Source organism: Apteryx rowi, unplaced genomic scaffold (assembly GCF_003343035.1).
Source record: "Apteryx rowi isolate R43461 unplaced genomic scaffold, aptRow1 scaffold_1755, whole genome shotgun sequence".
Lineage (NCBI taxonomy): Eukaryota > Metazoa > Chordata > Aves > Apterygiformes > Apterygidae > Apteryx > Apteryx rowi.
This window is the reverse complement of record NW_020448036.1, coordinates 1-13,669: the sequence shown is the minus strand read 5'-3', so window position 1 is coordinate 13,669 and position 13,669 is coordinate 1. Positions and strand designations below refer to the sequence as shown.

The window sequence follows — 13,669 nt, the reverse complement described above, 5'->3', positions numbered from 1 at the left end:
TTATTTTGACAAAGGCACCTATGTGCATTCTAGCCTGGTAGCCTAGAACATCTTCTGCGAAATTGAACTCTACTTGCATCTTGTATTGTGATCAACCAATCAGTTCCTACCATGAAGGAAGGTTCAGGGAAGAACGTAGGGTGTGATGGACCACAGCTGCCGCAAAGCAAACGGAATTTATCTCAGCACAAAGAGAACCAGAGGGTGGCCTTTGTTTTAGGCCACCCTCCAGACTCATGCAAACACCTGAAGGCTGGAAATAAACCCTTGCAGGAGCAGAAATATTTATTGGTAGAGGGAACGTGCACCCCACCTGCGCTGCAACAGGACTAGCAAACCTTGCTGGTTTGAACCGCTGGTTTGCTACTTTCCCAGAGAAATGCAATTTGGTAATGGAACACATTTGAAGAACAAAGAACTGCAAACGTGGTGTGCTTCAAACAAAGATCAGTAGACTTTTCGCCTGTGGTATCAACCTCCAAGTATGGTGTAGTAGAACGATGGAGTGTCCGACAGAAACAACAGCTGCACAAGAGTGACTCTTCTCTCATAGAATACTTCTAAGTGGGGATCCCACTTGTGAGAAGTTGTAAGGCGGCTAAATAAGTGACAAGCTGCCATGGGAAGTCCCATAGATAAGGGGTTTGTGTCAGTAGCTGCCTGAATTCCTGTTAAAACAGAAATAAAACCCYATCAAAGTCCTGGAGGTGAGGCTGTGGTTAAACATCAGCTCAGGGATCAATCTGGGTGACTCTGCTCTTTTCCCATGGAAAAGGAGCATGGGATGCTGTAGACAATGAAGAGAGTAAGTTAACTGTGAGGCCTGGGTTATGTGCAAGATCTTGGTGTCTTCTCTTGCAGGGAGATGGGGTGTTACCTGCTAACTCTGGGAACACTGGTAACTGGAAAAAAAACCCACCCCAAATGTGTCCCTAACAGGTTCTGCCTTTTCACACTGCCCATGGGACAACTCGGGTATTGAAGATCAGTCACAACCCATCTTCAAAACTATAGTTACAAGAGAAACACCACCTGTAATAGCACGAGGTCAAGGACTGATTGTAGGCAAGACTGTTACACTAACCCTAAGATCTAAAGTTAGTCTAAATGTAGCTCTATGTAGTAACGCACTGGATGGGAAGCTGCACGTGGTTCTGACAACTGAGTGAGATGGGTACTCCAGACATGGAAGGCAACAAAAGCCATTGTGATGGGACCTATGGTTTTGACCAAATCACCACACAGACTTCTGGTTAACTTCTCATATGACTGAACAAACAATGTCTTTTTTTGCACCATTTAATACATCAGTATCACTTGGAGTAACCTTGCATCAACTTGACAGCTTTCTCAAGCAGAACACCAAGGTTCCTCAACATTGGTTGGAAACTGGAAAATGATTAGAGGAAAGGGAAGGAACGATGATATATGATACAATGAACGGATTCAGTTAGTGAAAGTGTCCAGCGACAGAGCAGCCTGCCTTGAGCTGACACACGTAGAAACAGGTTTTCATTTATTCCTCCCTGCAAGCACGCAATTGTTTCTTTGCTCTTCTCAAGAGACATCCCTCCTCCCAAGAGAGCCTTTCTGCAGGTCAGTGTGTCCATGCTGGCCTGCCCAGCCATTCCTGCACTCCCTCCGCTGTGCTGCCCGGGCTGGTGATGCTGCTCTGCAGGGCCAGCAGGCTGTGGGGCCCTGGGGTGACTCCACACTGGCCGTACTGGTCAGGGTAAACCCGGCTGGCCCAGCATCGCTGCACCTGACAACCCCCTCCCCAGGCATCCGTGGCTGTGGAAGATGCTCAGAGCAATCACAAGGCATTTCCAATGGCTCAGGATGGGGTCAGCTGTGCCATTAGATCCAGCCATGGTTTTCATTGTAGGTGACATGAACCGCTTTTGAGGCTGCCTTCCCTGTGCCTGATGAGTCCCCACTGCCTCTCCTGAGATTCCAGAGCTCTGATTTGGTGCATACCTTGGTTTGGCCCTTGACTTTTGGTGACTCCACTTGGTTTTGGGAGTCTCCACTCACTGGCCACTCCAGGCACAAACTGCCCCTGGAGATCCCCTGTGCTCACCTGGTGGCTCCATACTCCCTTCTAGAAGGATAAGAATGTGTTACCATTACTACTACGTGAAACAGCGCCTAGCAGATACCGCTTGAGCACTCACCCTCTCCAGGGCCGCTGGGCACCCCCAAGTGAGGGCTGAATCCAGCCCTCATTCCCTCACACATCACCCTATGAACACATCCTCCTTAGCCCATTAAAAACCCAGGCATGGCAACAGGGCCTTTTCGGGTGCAAATCCCTGAGTGCATTCTTGCCTCCTGCTTTGGAAGAAGAGCCCAGTCTTCAGACAGTGTACTGATGAAGTCCCCTTTTATTTCAGAGATGCTGCAAGGGAGGCCAGCTCTGACGGAGTGCTCAGCAGAGTTACAGAAAGCCTCTGAGTCAGACAGATGGGGTTTGTGCCTCTGGAGAGGTGGGATGAATTCAAACATTTGTTCACAAACATGACTATCACAGACAGAACTCCCAAAGCACAAGAGTTGTCTGAGATAAACTGGGAGCTGGTTGTGAGGAGAGATAGGCAGCTTATTGCTGCTGAACTACAAGAAGCTGAATCAGTTTCTTCAGTGCGGCCTTGAGCTCTTTGTTCCTCATGCTGTAGATGAGAGGGTTCATTGCTGGAGGCACCACCGCATACAGAACGGCCAGCACCAGATCCAGAGCTGGGGAAGAGATAGAGGGGGGCTTCAGGTAGGCAAAAAATGAGGTGCTGATGAACAGGGAGACCACGGCCAGGTGAGGGAGGCACATGGAAAAGGCTTTGTGCCTGCCCTGCTCAGAGGGCATCCTCAGCACAACTGTGAAGATCTGCACATAGGACAGCACAATGAAAATGAAACACACAAAGCTTAAACAGACACTAACCACCAGAAGCCCAACTTCCCTGAGGTAGGTGTCTGAGCAGGACAGCTTGAGGATCTGTGGGATTTCACAGAAGAACTGGTCCACTCTGTTGCCTTGGCAGAGTGGAATTGAAAATGTGTTAGCAGTGTGTATGAGAGCATGGAGAAAACCACTGCTCCAGGCAGCTGCTGCCATTTTGACACAAGCTCTGGGGCCCATGAGGGTCCCATAGTGCAGGGGTTTGCAGATGGCAACAAAGCGGTCATAGGCCATGACTGTGAGGACATAATACTCCGCTGAGCAAAAGAAAAAGAAGGAAAATATCTGGGCAGCACATCCCGAGTAGGAAATGGCCCTGGTGTCCCACAGGGAATTGGCCATGGATTTGGGGACTGCGGTGGAGATGGTGCCAAGGTCGAGGAGGGAGAGGTTGAGGAGGAAGAAGTACATGGGGGTGTGGAGGAGGTGGTCACAGGCTACGGCTGTGATGATGAGGCCATTGCCCAGGAGGGCAGCCAGGTAGATGCCCAGGAAGAGCGAGAAGTGCAAGAGCTGCAGCTCCCGTGTGTCCGCAAATGCTGGGAGGAGGAACTCGTTGAGGGAGCTGTTGGACGTTTGCTCCTTTGGGGCACAGGGGAACTGTCCGAGGAAGGAGATACATTGACAAGTTAGGACAGACTTCTCTGAGCAAGTTTCTCATAACCTCCCCCAAAACACACACACATTACCTCTCCCCATCTCAGCAGCAGTGTCGCTGAGCTCCATGGCTTGAGCTCTGGTTTGTGCTGGCCGAGTTTGACACAAGGAGTAGGGGCTTCTGCCCACGAGCTCCAGAGGAGTCAGCCCTGACCTASAGCACTGTGTAAATGGGAAGAGGGGTGACTAAAATCTATATTCCCAGTTCGAGTCACACTTCATCCACACATACTGTTGAAGGGATTTTCAGCATCTTCACTCGCACTTCTAAATAATGTGGGTTCATTAGTAGTTTTAAGGCTTCTTTTGTTTCCTTTAGCTGGACCCCATAACCTTGAGAGCAGAGGGCTGTGCTTGCTGGGAGAGGAGACCTTGGAGTTGACAGTTTCCTCTCACACTTTGAGCATGACTCTGCTGCCTGGAGCCGTCCCTGCGGGGAGCTGTTTCTCTGTCCCCATGTCTCTCCCCTCTCAGTGCTCACACACCCCATCCCACCTGCTGTGAGCTCAGCTCTGACCTGCTGAAATCTCCCGGGGGCAGGACACTGCCCAAGGCACCTCCGTGTTTGCCGGTGCTATGGAGCAGGGGAGACAAACCTTGCTGAGGCTGGGAAGGTGATGCTGGTTCTGTCCTTAGGCAGAGGGGTGCATGAAGGCATTTGCTGTGTCCCTCCCAGAACTGCTCCTCTCTCAGTGTCACTGTTTTGGAGCCTCAGTCCCCTGTCTAAACGTGACAGATCCAATCCCATTTCACCCCACCCAAAGAGAATCAAAGTGAAAGCACAGACTCATGACAGCTCCTTCTCTTTCATGTATCCCCTGCCTTGACTTTCCGTTTGGAAAGTCTCCTCCAGAAATGTCCTGGGAGTGAGCTGGAGCTGTGGGCAGCCCTGACCCATGCAGCATCCTCTTGATAGGAGACTCAAAGTGCCCTGCTGGGGGTCTCTCCTACAACCCAGAGTTTCTACCTTCGACACTCTGTGGAGATCCCTGAGTAGGCTGAGTGCTGACCCTCGCAGGCAGCGGAGTCACTGCCCCGGGCGCACAGCACCCTGGGGCATAGGGACACTGCTCTGAATTACAGCCTTGGGCAGACCTGTGTGTACACCCAGACTTCACCCCCCTGCAGCATCCCTGGGAGAAGGTAGCAGGATGCCCTGTCCCTCTGACTGTGTCGCAGGGAATCCCTGCTCTGAAGCATCTCCCCCTCCTCTGCAAAGGAGAAGCTGGGAGAGCGATTCTTAAAMATCCAGTTGTGAGACTGGAATGATTTCAAGACCTTTCCAGGAACGTCAGTAGCATTGCCCTGCAGCCAGAGACTTACCGTGTCAGGGGCTGTGAAGATTTCTCCCACAAGGAGCTCTSCTCTSTCCTCCCACTCCACACTGCCTTGCACTTCTCTCTGCCTTGTCTCCTCTCATGTCAGCAGCAGCAGGCAGTGCCCAGAGYCCTGCTGCTCTTTGCAGAGGAGCTGCTCCTGCACACAGCTGTCTCTGGGCAGTGCTGCCCAGTTGCCATAAACTCCCTCCATCCCTGGATCCTGGCCCCACTCAGGASCARAGGCCCAGCTGAGCTCATGAMTTTCTCTGTCCCTTGTGCTCCMTCCTCCTGGGAAATGTTCACTGAAGTAGACTAAAATAATCACTGATGGTCCCTCTCTAAGCACTGAAGGAAGACTGATTCCATCATTGCAATTTGTCTCATCAGAGGATGGTTATCTATGAAAAGTGGAAATGTCCCACTCAGGAAGCCCCTAGTCCCACCTCTTAGCTAGGCAGCACACCTAGATGGGCAGAAGAATAGAGTTCCTTTTCCCAGAGTTTAGGGAATAATTCAGATGAGTCAGCTGGGCTTCTCAGGCTGCTTTAGAAGGCCCTGGAATGGCATAGGATTCAGATTCTCCTGTGAGCTCCACTAAAAACACACAGGAGGTGGGATTCCCCTTGCCCAGGCAGAAGTGAGAACAGCACGGATGTCTGCATGCGAGATCTTGGTCTACGCGTGACCATGCCGGTCTTCTGCTCCATCCTCCTGGGAAATGTTCACTGAGGTAGACTAAAATAATCAGCTATTGTCCTTTGCTAAAGAGTGGAGAGAGACTGACTCCAGCATTGCAATTTATTTCATCAGAGGATGGCTACCTATGATAGCTGGAAATGCCCCACTCTGGAAGCTCCTATTCCCATCTCTTAAGTAGGCAGGACATGTAGAAAGGAGCAAGAAGGGAGCTCATTGACACATGGTTCAGGTGCTGACTCAGATGAGTCAATCTGGGCATCTCATTCTGATTTGGAAGGCCCTGGGCTGGAGGGGGATACAGCAAAATCCTGTGAACTCCACAAACACACAGCAGGTGGGATTCCCCTTGCCCAAGCTGAAGTGTGCACAACACAGATGTCTGCATGGGAGCTCTTTCTTCAAGCTCCCATTGTAATCATCTGAGATGAAGGGTGGGAGTCAGTTGCTCACACACAAACACCTGGGGACATTGGAAGAGACAGAGGTGGTCCCAGGCACGTGCCAGTGTCTGCTTGCTCTCATGGAGCAACTGGGAGACACACATCCTTCTAGAGTATGAGGTGGGGGCCAGGTAGAGAATTCTCTTGGCCATCTCAAATGACACTAGATGCCCACTACTGTTAGAGCACCCCTCACTATGATGCTGAGACACATGGAGATGCCTGCAGTGCAAACTGCTAATGTAATTCAGTGCAGACACTTGATGTAATGAAATAGAAATAGGCTGGCAGGGCCACGTCAGATGCCTGGGGTTTCTAGCACAACTGCATGGATGGGACCTATGGGAAAACCATGCCCCTTTGGAGTGGCTGCTGGGCAGACAACACAGGTTATCTCAGGCCTTCCTACCTGTGCCCAGATACCTTAATCCCACCACTGCCTTTAGGGAAAGTCCATCCCGACTGCATTCAAGCGTGCTGCATAAATGGGAGGCACATCACACCAAGGTCTCTGCTATAGTCTCTGCACTCTCAAACCCTTCTTGCTCCTCTCTGCTTGAACCGCTTCTCAAGCCGGGATGATATGGACCAGGACTGTGCTAATGATGACCTCAGGGTGGCTCGATTACAGGCTGCCCAGGCCCAGGGACTTCTTCAGCGGCACTTTGTCCTGCCTGGAGATCTGTTCACCTCTGTCACAGGCCCCAGGCTCCTACAAGCCCTTTCCTGCCAGGGCTGCACAGCTCAGCTCTCTCCCTGGCCTTGGGCACTGCAGGCTTTGCTCTCAGTGGGAACCTCCTTGCACCATCACACTGCCACCTGCTATCTATGCCAGCATGTCTCTGCTCTGAAGTGGGACCACTGCACACACAGTGTCCTTGGCTCTTGGTAACAGGTTTCACCACAACCAGTCTGCTCTCTGTGCCACAGCTGATGCTCTGCAACACTAATATATGCAAATGCATGCAGCCTGGGGTAGAGACAGGAGCAGATGGAGATGTACAAGCTTTCACAGGTGTGAAACATCATTGGAATAATTGAGATGTGGTGGGATCATTCACATGACTGGAGGGCGATTCTTGTAGGGTACACTCTCTTCAGGAGAGACTGTCAGAGAAGCTGAGGAGGGAGGATGCCTTTTGTGTGAAGGGGCAGCTCGGATGTGTGGTAAAAGTCCTTTACCTAGACTTTAGCAAGGTATTTGACACTGTCTCCCATAATATTCTTGCATGCACGTTAGAATGTTACAGTCTAGAAGAGCAAACAACCGGATGGATAAAAAGCTGCTTCGATGATCAGAGGCTTAGAGGGCGGTCGTGAATGGGTAGTACTCTTCCTGGAGGCCAGGGAGAAGTGGAGCACCCGAGGGTCTTTCCAGGAAGATGTTCAGTTTATCATCTGTATTACTTACACGCAGGAGGCAATACTCATCATGCCTGTAGATGACCCCAAACTGGAAGTGGAGGGTTGGGGGTCACTCATATGCTTGAGGGATGCCATTCAGAGGGACCTAGACAGGCAGGAGGAATGGGCTGTAAGGAACCTCATGGAATTCAACAAGGACAAATGCCAGGGCTTGCACCTGCGATAAACCAACACCCCACACTGTTACAGGCTGGGGCCTGAGGGCCTGGGGAACAGCTCTGTGGAAAAGGACGTGAGGGTGCTGGGGGAGAGGAGGCAAAACATGAGCCAGCAGCGTTCCCTGGCAGCAAAGAAGGCGAGAAGCATCATGGGCTGTATGAGCAGGAGCACAGCATGGAGGTCAAGGGAAATGGTGATCACCTTCTAGTTCATGTTCACTAGACGCCATCTAGAACCCTTCATCCAGGTTTGGGTTCCCAGAAGAAGAAAGAGGTTGATAACTGGGAGCAAGTTTGGTCGAGGGCCCTCACAGTAGTCAAGGAGCTGGAGCACTTGTTCTGTGAGGAAATGGGTCTGGTTCAAGTTGTAGAAGAGATGGCTTTGGAGGGATCTCATAGCAGCCCTCCAATGGCTATGAGGAGGTCCTCCATAAGATGGAGGCAGGCTCTTCTCCAGGGTGCATGGTGGGAGGACAAGAGACAATGGGCATAAGTTTATGCAGGATATAAGGAAAAGCTTTTCCACTACAAGGATGGTGAAGCATTGGAGGTGGTTGCCCAGAGAGGCTGTGCAGTGTCCTGCCTTGGAGGTTTCCAAGACCACATTGGATGAAGCTGAGAGCAACCTGGTCTGACCCCAGAGCTGACCCTGCTGGGAGCAAGCAGATTGGCCTAGAGATCTCCTGAGGTCCCTTCCACCCTGAAGGAGTCCATGATTCTTCCCGCTCTCTATTTTCTCTTGTTGATGTCAGGAAAAGCACGAAGGTGCCCTGTGACAGTGGAAGCAGGCCTGCTTTCTTGTCCTCCTCCAGTCAGAGTTATTCAGATGCAGGGCTTCTTGGCAGGAATCCCCAAGACAGACATGATCAATCCTTGGCCTCACTTTTAATTTCCTTGTTTTGTTCTTCCGTCCCTCCTGAGTCTGTCTCTTTTACCATTCTGATCCTGTCCCATACAGCCCACCCCACCCCTGCTCACCCTTACCTCATTGGAGCTCGTTTTTTTATTTGTTTGTTTTCTTTTGTTTTGTTTTATTTTGACACAGAGGAGCTTCAGCCCTGAAGGAACTTTAGAAATTTGGGTGATTTGGACAACGGATACCTCATGAAGATTTACAAGAAAAGCGTCAAGTCCTCTGCCTAGGTGGGAATACACCCGTCCGTGACTAGAGTTTGAGGGACCTGGTTTTCTTTAGCCAGGAGGCAAAGGGCAGTAGACTATTAGCCTGTGACTGCTTTAAGGGTGGTTTCAGGGATGATGGAGCTTTTCTTGCCAGTGGGAAACAGCATGTGAAGGAGAAAGATCCACAAACTGCATCTTGAGAGGCTCACACTGGACTTCAGGTCAAAAGAATGTCACTCGTGGAGTTGTGATGAGGTGCAACAGGTCACCCAGAGGGAGCCTGTGATCAGCCCCTGCCTTTGTGTTTCAAGGAAAAGCAAGTGAGGACAGGAAGACATCAGGAGAGGCAGGGAGATCGCGGGGTGAGAGCAAGGTGGGGAAGCAGCTTGGGTGTGTACAGTCTGCAGGGAAAGAGGCACAGATGTGGGAAAGCATAGGACAGCCTGTGGTGGAGATGGCCGAGGGCACTGCCACGGCTGAAAGCTCCCAACACAGCTAGGTGTTTGTCCTTTTGGCTATGGCTGGTGTCTCTGACACCGAGGCCCACGAGAAGATGCCATTCCTTAAAGCACAGTGGCCTTGCTGCCTCCTTGTCCCTTGGCAGCCCAGGAGGTGCCGTATCATGGTCCTGAACTTGGCATTGTGCACCACACCCTCACACTGGCCCCAGGAAGAGCCCTGAGCAATGCGTGATGGAAAGCATCACCCTACCCAGGGACTGGCTGTCAGTGCCTGGTCTCACTGCTTGATAACACACATCAAGGTTGACTTGGCATCACAGCCACCCTCACATTGCCTTTGCCTACCTGCAATCAGGGCCTCCAACTTTCAGCTCTAATCAGCCCCTGGGGAGCCTCTGTTGTTAATGCCCTCAGTGGGACCCATTTCTTCTGACTTTAACTTCTTGAGAAGTTGCTTCAGCCTACTCTCAGCATCTGAAGTTCATGGGCTCAGCACCAAATACACCCAAGCGGTCACTAAAATACAAAAGTCCTTACGGAGCCATGCCTCTTTCCATGATTTTCTTCAGTTCATAAATTTTTGTGTGGTTAATTGGAAATTTTGCAGGAGTGTATTGAAATTAGGCAGATTTCCATGAGCACCTGAAAAAGAAAGATGTCTGCTTCTTAAGCTTTCTTGAGTATTCAGACCTCAGAATAAGTCATACCCACATTCCCCAATTCATACTGACCCACAGTGTCTCCTAATGAAGTCTGGACATGTAGGCAAAGCAATAATTTTGATAGGAGACCTGTATGGAGAACCTTCCTCCCCAGCTCCCCAGCCCTGCCATTTCCCTCATCAGCCACTGGGGACTTCACATCACTCTTGTGAAAAATCCAACCTTTTGCCACTCAAGGCTGTAGCTGAATGTTACAGCTCATGTGCACCAATTCCCACCTGCTTTCCTTCGAGAACTAGCTGCAAGCAGACACAGAAGGGTTTTTCTTAAAAGCAAACAAACAAAAATAAAGTTTGGAACAGTTTAATAAAAGATACAAGACACTCGTCAACTGTATGGTAAGTCCAAGCTGCCTTCAGTGAGGTCCACTGCCCACAAGGCATAACCTTCTTGAAATGTTTTCAACAGATAGATAGGAAAGGATAGGCAAACAATACAACAAAGGAGGTGGCTAAAGAGACAAGGAGACTGCTGAAAGATGAGGCAAGCTTCAGACTCCCAGCAGCTCAGAGCAGCAACTGGAGAGTTGAGAGGTACCTGAATGGATAAAGAGCAAGGGGAAAAGAAAACCTGGGAAACTATGGAAAGTGCATATGCCCAGATTGTTTGATGCAAAGATACCTTTAAAAATGACCGATTTAATCAGGACATGTGGAAATATATGAGAGATCACTTAGATTTTATCCACAGCCTAATAGACAGAGCAGTGGAAACACAAGGTCAAGGGTAGATCGATATTTCTTCTCCCCAGATTAACACCCTTCCTGAAGATTTCCACTCTTTCATCATGTTCATTGAAGTAGACTAAAATAATCACCAATGGGCCCTCTCTAAGCACTGAAGGGAGACTCATTCCAGCAGTACAGCTTATCTCATCAGAGCATGGTTATGTGCAAGAGGTGGAAATGTCTGGCTCTGGAAGCCCCGATTCCCATCTCTTAACTAGGCAGGACAAATAGAACTGGGCAAGAAGGGGTTGACAACATTGACAACAAGGAGGAGGCTGATCTCACCCCAGGCCAGACCCCACCAGTGCAGATGTCTCTGTCAAATCCAGGTCTCCGGATTTCCCTTTCTACTCTATGGAGGGAACTAAGTTGTCTCAATGGACTTGTTTTGAGATACCTTTCCTAATGACAAGCTCAGGTCCTGCAGGAGCCGCCTCCAAAATTTCCAGCACCACATGGCAACACAGCTACCCCAGGGCATCTCAGGCAGCAATAGCCTCTCTCTGTGGCCAAATGAATCAAGCCCAAAAAAGTAGATCCTAGTCCTAAGTTGAGATCTTCTCAAAAAATAACTCACTACAACAATAGACAAGAAATGTTCGTTTCCAAAACTTCACACAGTTTTTACCATTGCCATATATTTTTTTCTGTCTTATTAATTGGCAGCTCCATTTTCACGCAATACAGGAATTYGTCTGTCTATGTGAGTGTGCATGCAAATATACACACATTGTTCATCAAAATACATTTGCTACCAAAACTCGGAATAGAGAAACTTTGTTMTGAGAAACTACTTTATCTAAACTGTCATGTTTCAGCTCTCTTCTTCTGCCTCTATGTCCTTCCTTCTTCCTTGGCCTCTTCTCTCCTTACAGAGCCCTCCAGGGAAAGATTCACTGAATCACAGCACTTGCGGTGGATGAGACCTCTGGACATCATCTAGTGCCAGTCCCCYTGGTCAATGCAGAGGGAACTAGATGAGGTTGCCCAGGGGCTCCCCCCACTTATGCATTGACCACAAGGGTSCTGAGAGTGTGCTCCATCCACTGTGCAGGCCATTCATAAAGATGTTAGAGAGTCCTGCCCCWCATGTTGATCACTGAGGGATGCCACTAGTAACCAGCTGCCACTTGGAACTTGTACCACCRATGACAGCGTTTCAGCCTGATGGCCCATCCAATMTTCCACCTGCCTTATGGTCCATTGATCCAGGGCAGAGCTCAACAATTTGCCTCTAAGGAGACTCTGGGGGGCCGTGCTAAAGGCTTTGTTAAAGTGAAGGTTCACAAAATCCCCTGCTTTCCCCTTGTGCACACAGGCATTCATCTGATGGTAGAAGGCAATCAGGTTGGTCAGGCATGCTTTCCATTTCCCCTTAGTCAACGCATGCTGCCTCTTCCAGGCCTTCTCCTTCCTGTGCTTGGAGATGGTTTCCAGGAGGATTTGCTCCATCACCTTCCCAGGGACTGAGACGAAGATGACCGGCCTGTCATTGCCCAGATCCTCCCTCTTGCCCTCCTGCAAAATGGGTGTGATGTCTGCCTTTTCCCAGGCATCAGGAACCTCCCTGATTGCACTGACATTTCATAGACAATTGGGAGCAGCGTTGCAGTGACTCCAGCCACCTCTCCCTGCACCCTGGGGTTCTTCCAGTCTGGTCCCGTGGTCTTGTGTGTGCCCACTGGGCAAAAGTCCTCCCCACCTGCATCCTCCTCTACCATGGGTGAAGCTTTGCTAACATGGATGCTGCCAAAGGACTCGGGGGCCAGGGAGGCCTGGCAGCAGACAAGACCAGGAAAAGACAAGGGAAAAGAGGCAATGAGCTCCTCTGCCTTTCCTCTCTCTTTGTCACTATGTCCCCTACCCCACTGAGCAGGGAGAACACATTTTCCATGTGTCGCTGACTTGGGCTGCCAACGTCCTTACAGAAGCCCTTCAGGTTACTCTCCCCATCCCTTTCTAGCTCCAGCTCCAGCTCCAGCTGAGCTTTGGCTTGCCTAACTCCACCTTAAACAAGATGAAATCCTCTCTGCTGCAGTCCAGGGTGGTGACTCTGTTATTCCTCTTACCTCTCCACCACCTCACAGTCATGGCAGTGACAGTCAACCTCCACATTCACATCCCCATCCAGCCTGAGCTTCAGGCAAGAAACCAAGGGGAGGATGGCACCATCTACTTAGAGGTACAAACTACAGAGGTACAGAAATCACACTGCAGAAAAGCCTGCATTTCTCTCCTCACCCCTGAGGGGATCCTCCAGGCAATGGCCTTTCAGGTGGTTAAAGGTGGATGCCAAGAATTTCCRYTGTAATGTAGATATGCCTGAGGCAGTGCCTCCCAGGCTGCCCTTACAGTCAACAGGGAGGAGGAGGTGTTCACCTGCCTTCTTTTAGATGGTCACATAAAGCACAAAGGACTCCTGTCCCAGAGACACTTGCTCTGTGCTTGAAATGGGGCCTGAGATCATAGATGTTCAGGATAATCCAGGTTGAAGGGACCACAGGAGGCCTGTAGTGCAACACGCTGCTCAAAGCAGGGTCAGATAGAGGGTCAGAAATCAAAGAATGCCCCTGCCAAAGGACTTCTGGGGATGATAGTGTTGGAGAAATCAGTAGAGGGTTGATGGGGTGATCCCATGGACAAAAAGGTTTCCTTTTTCCCCTTCTCCCAAGAATGAAATCCTCAGCTCTCCACAAAGAAGAAGCTGGGACACAAACTTTGCCACTAACATGAAGGCAGAGAAGCTCCTGAGTCCCTTACAGACAGAGGCTGGTCCAAAGGCCACCACCCCAATGGCACCAGATCCCCAGGCATGCCTGCCTTCTTGCTGGGCACCCTGCAGCCCCAGGCAGGAGGTGTGCGGGGAAGAGAGTGGTGTCTGCAGCCTGCAGGCCTGGCCACCCAGCAGGTGTGGTGGGACCCTCGTTCCCTAGATGAGACTGGGCTCTCCTGCATTTCCCCAGTGTGAAGCCTGCATCCCCT

General features: G+C 50.4%; 1 protein-coding gene across 1 annotated transcript; it reads right to left on the bottom strand.

Annotated features, from left to right (window-relative positions):
- Window positions 1-2,599: 2,599 nt before the first annotated feature.
- Window positions 2,600-3,541, bottom strand: LOC112963747 (olfactory receptor 14A16-like). Its single transcript, XM_026061079.1, has one exon. The coding sequence runs from the start codon at window positions 3,365-3,367 to the stop codon at window positions 2,600-2,602; it is 768 nt and encodes a 255-aa protein (XP_025916864.1). The 5' UTR covers window positions 3,368-3,541.
- Window positions 3,542-13,669: the final 10,128 nt, after the last annotated feature.

Excerpts from the sequence above, each read along its gene's own strand:
- LOC112963747 (XM_026061079.1), bottom strand. The coding sequence starts at position 3,367 with ATGTACTTCTTCCTCCTCAACCTCTCCCTCCTCGACCTTGGCACCATC.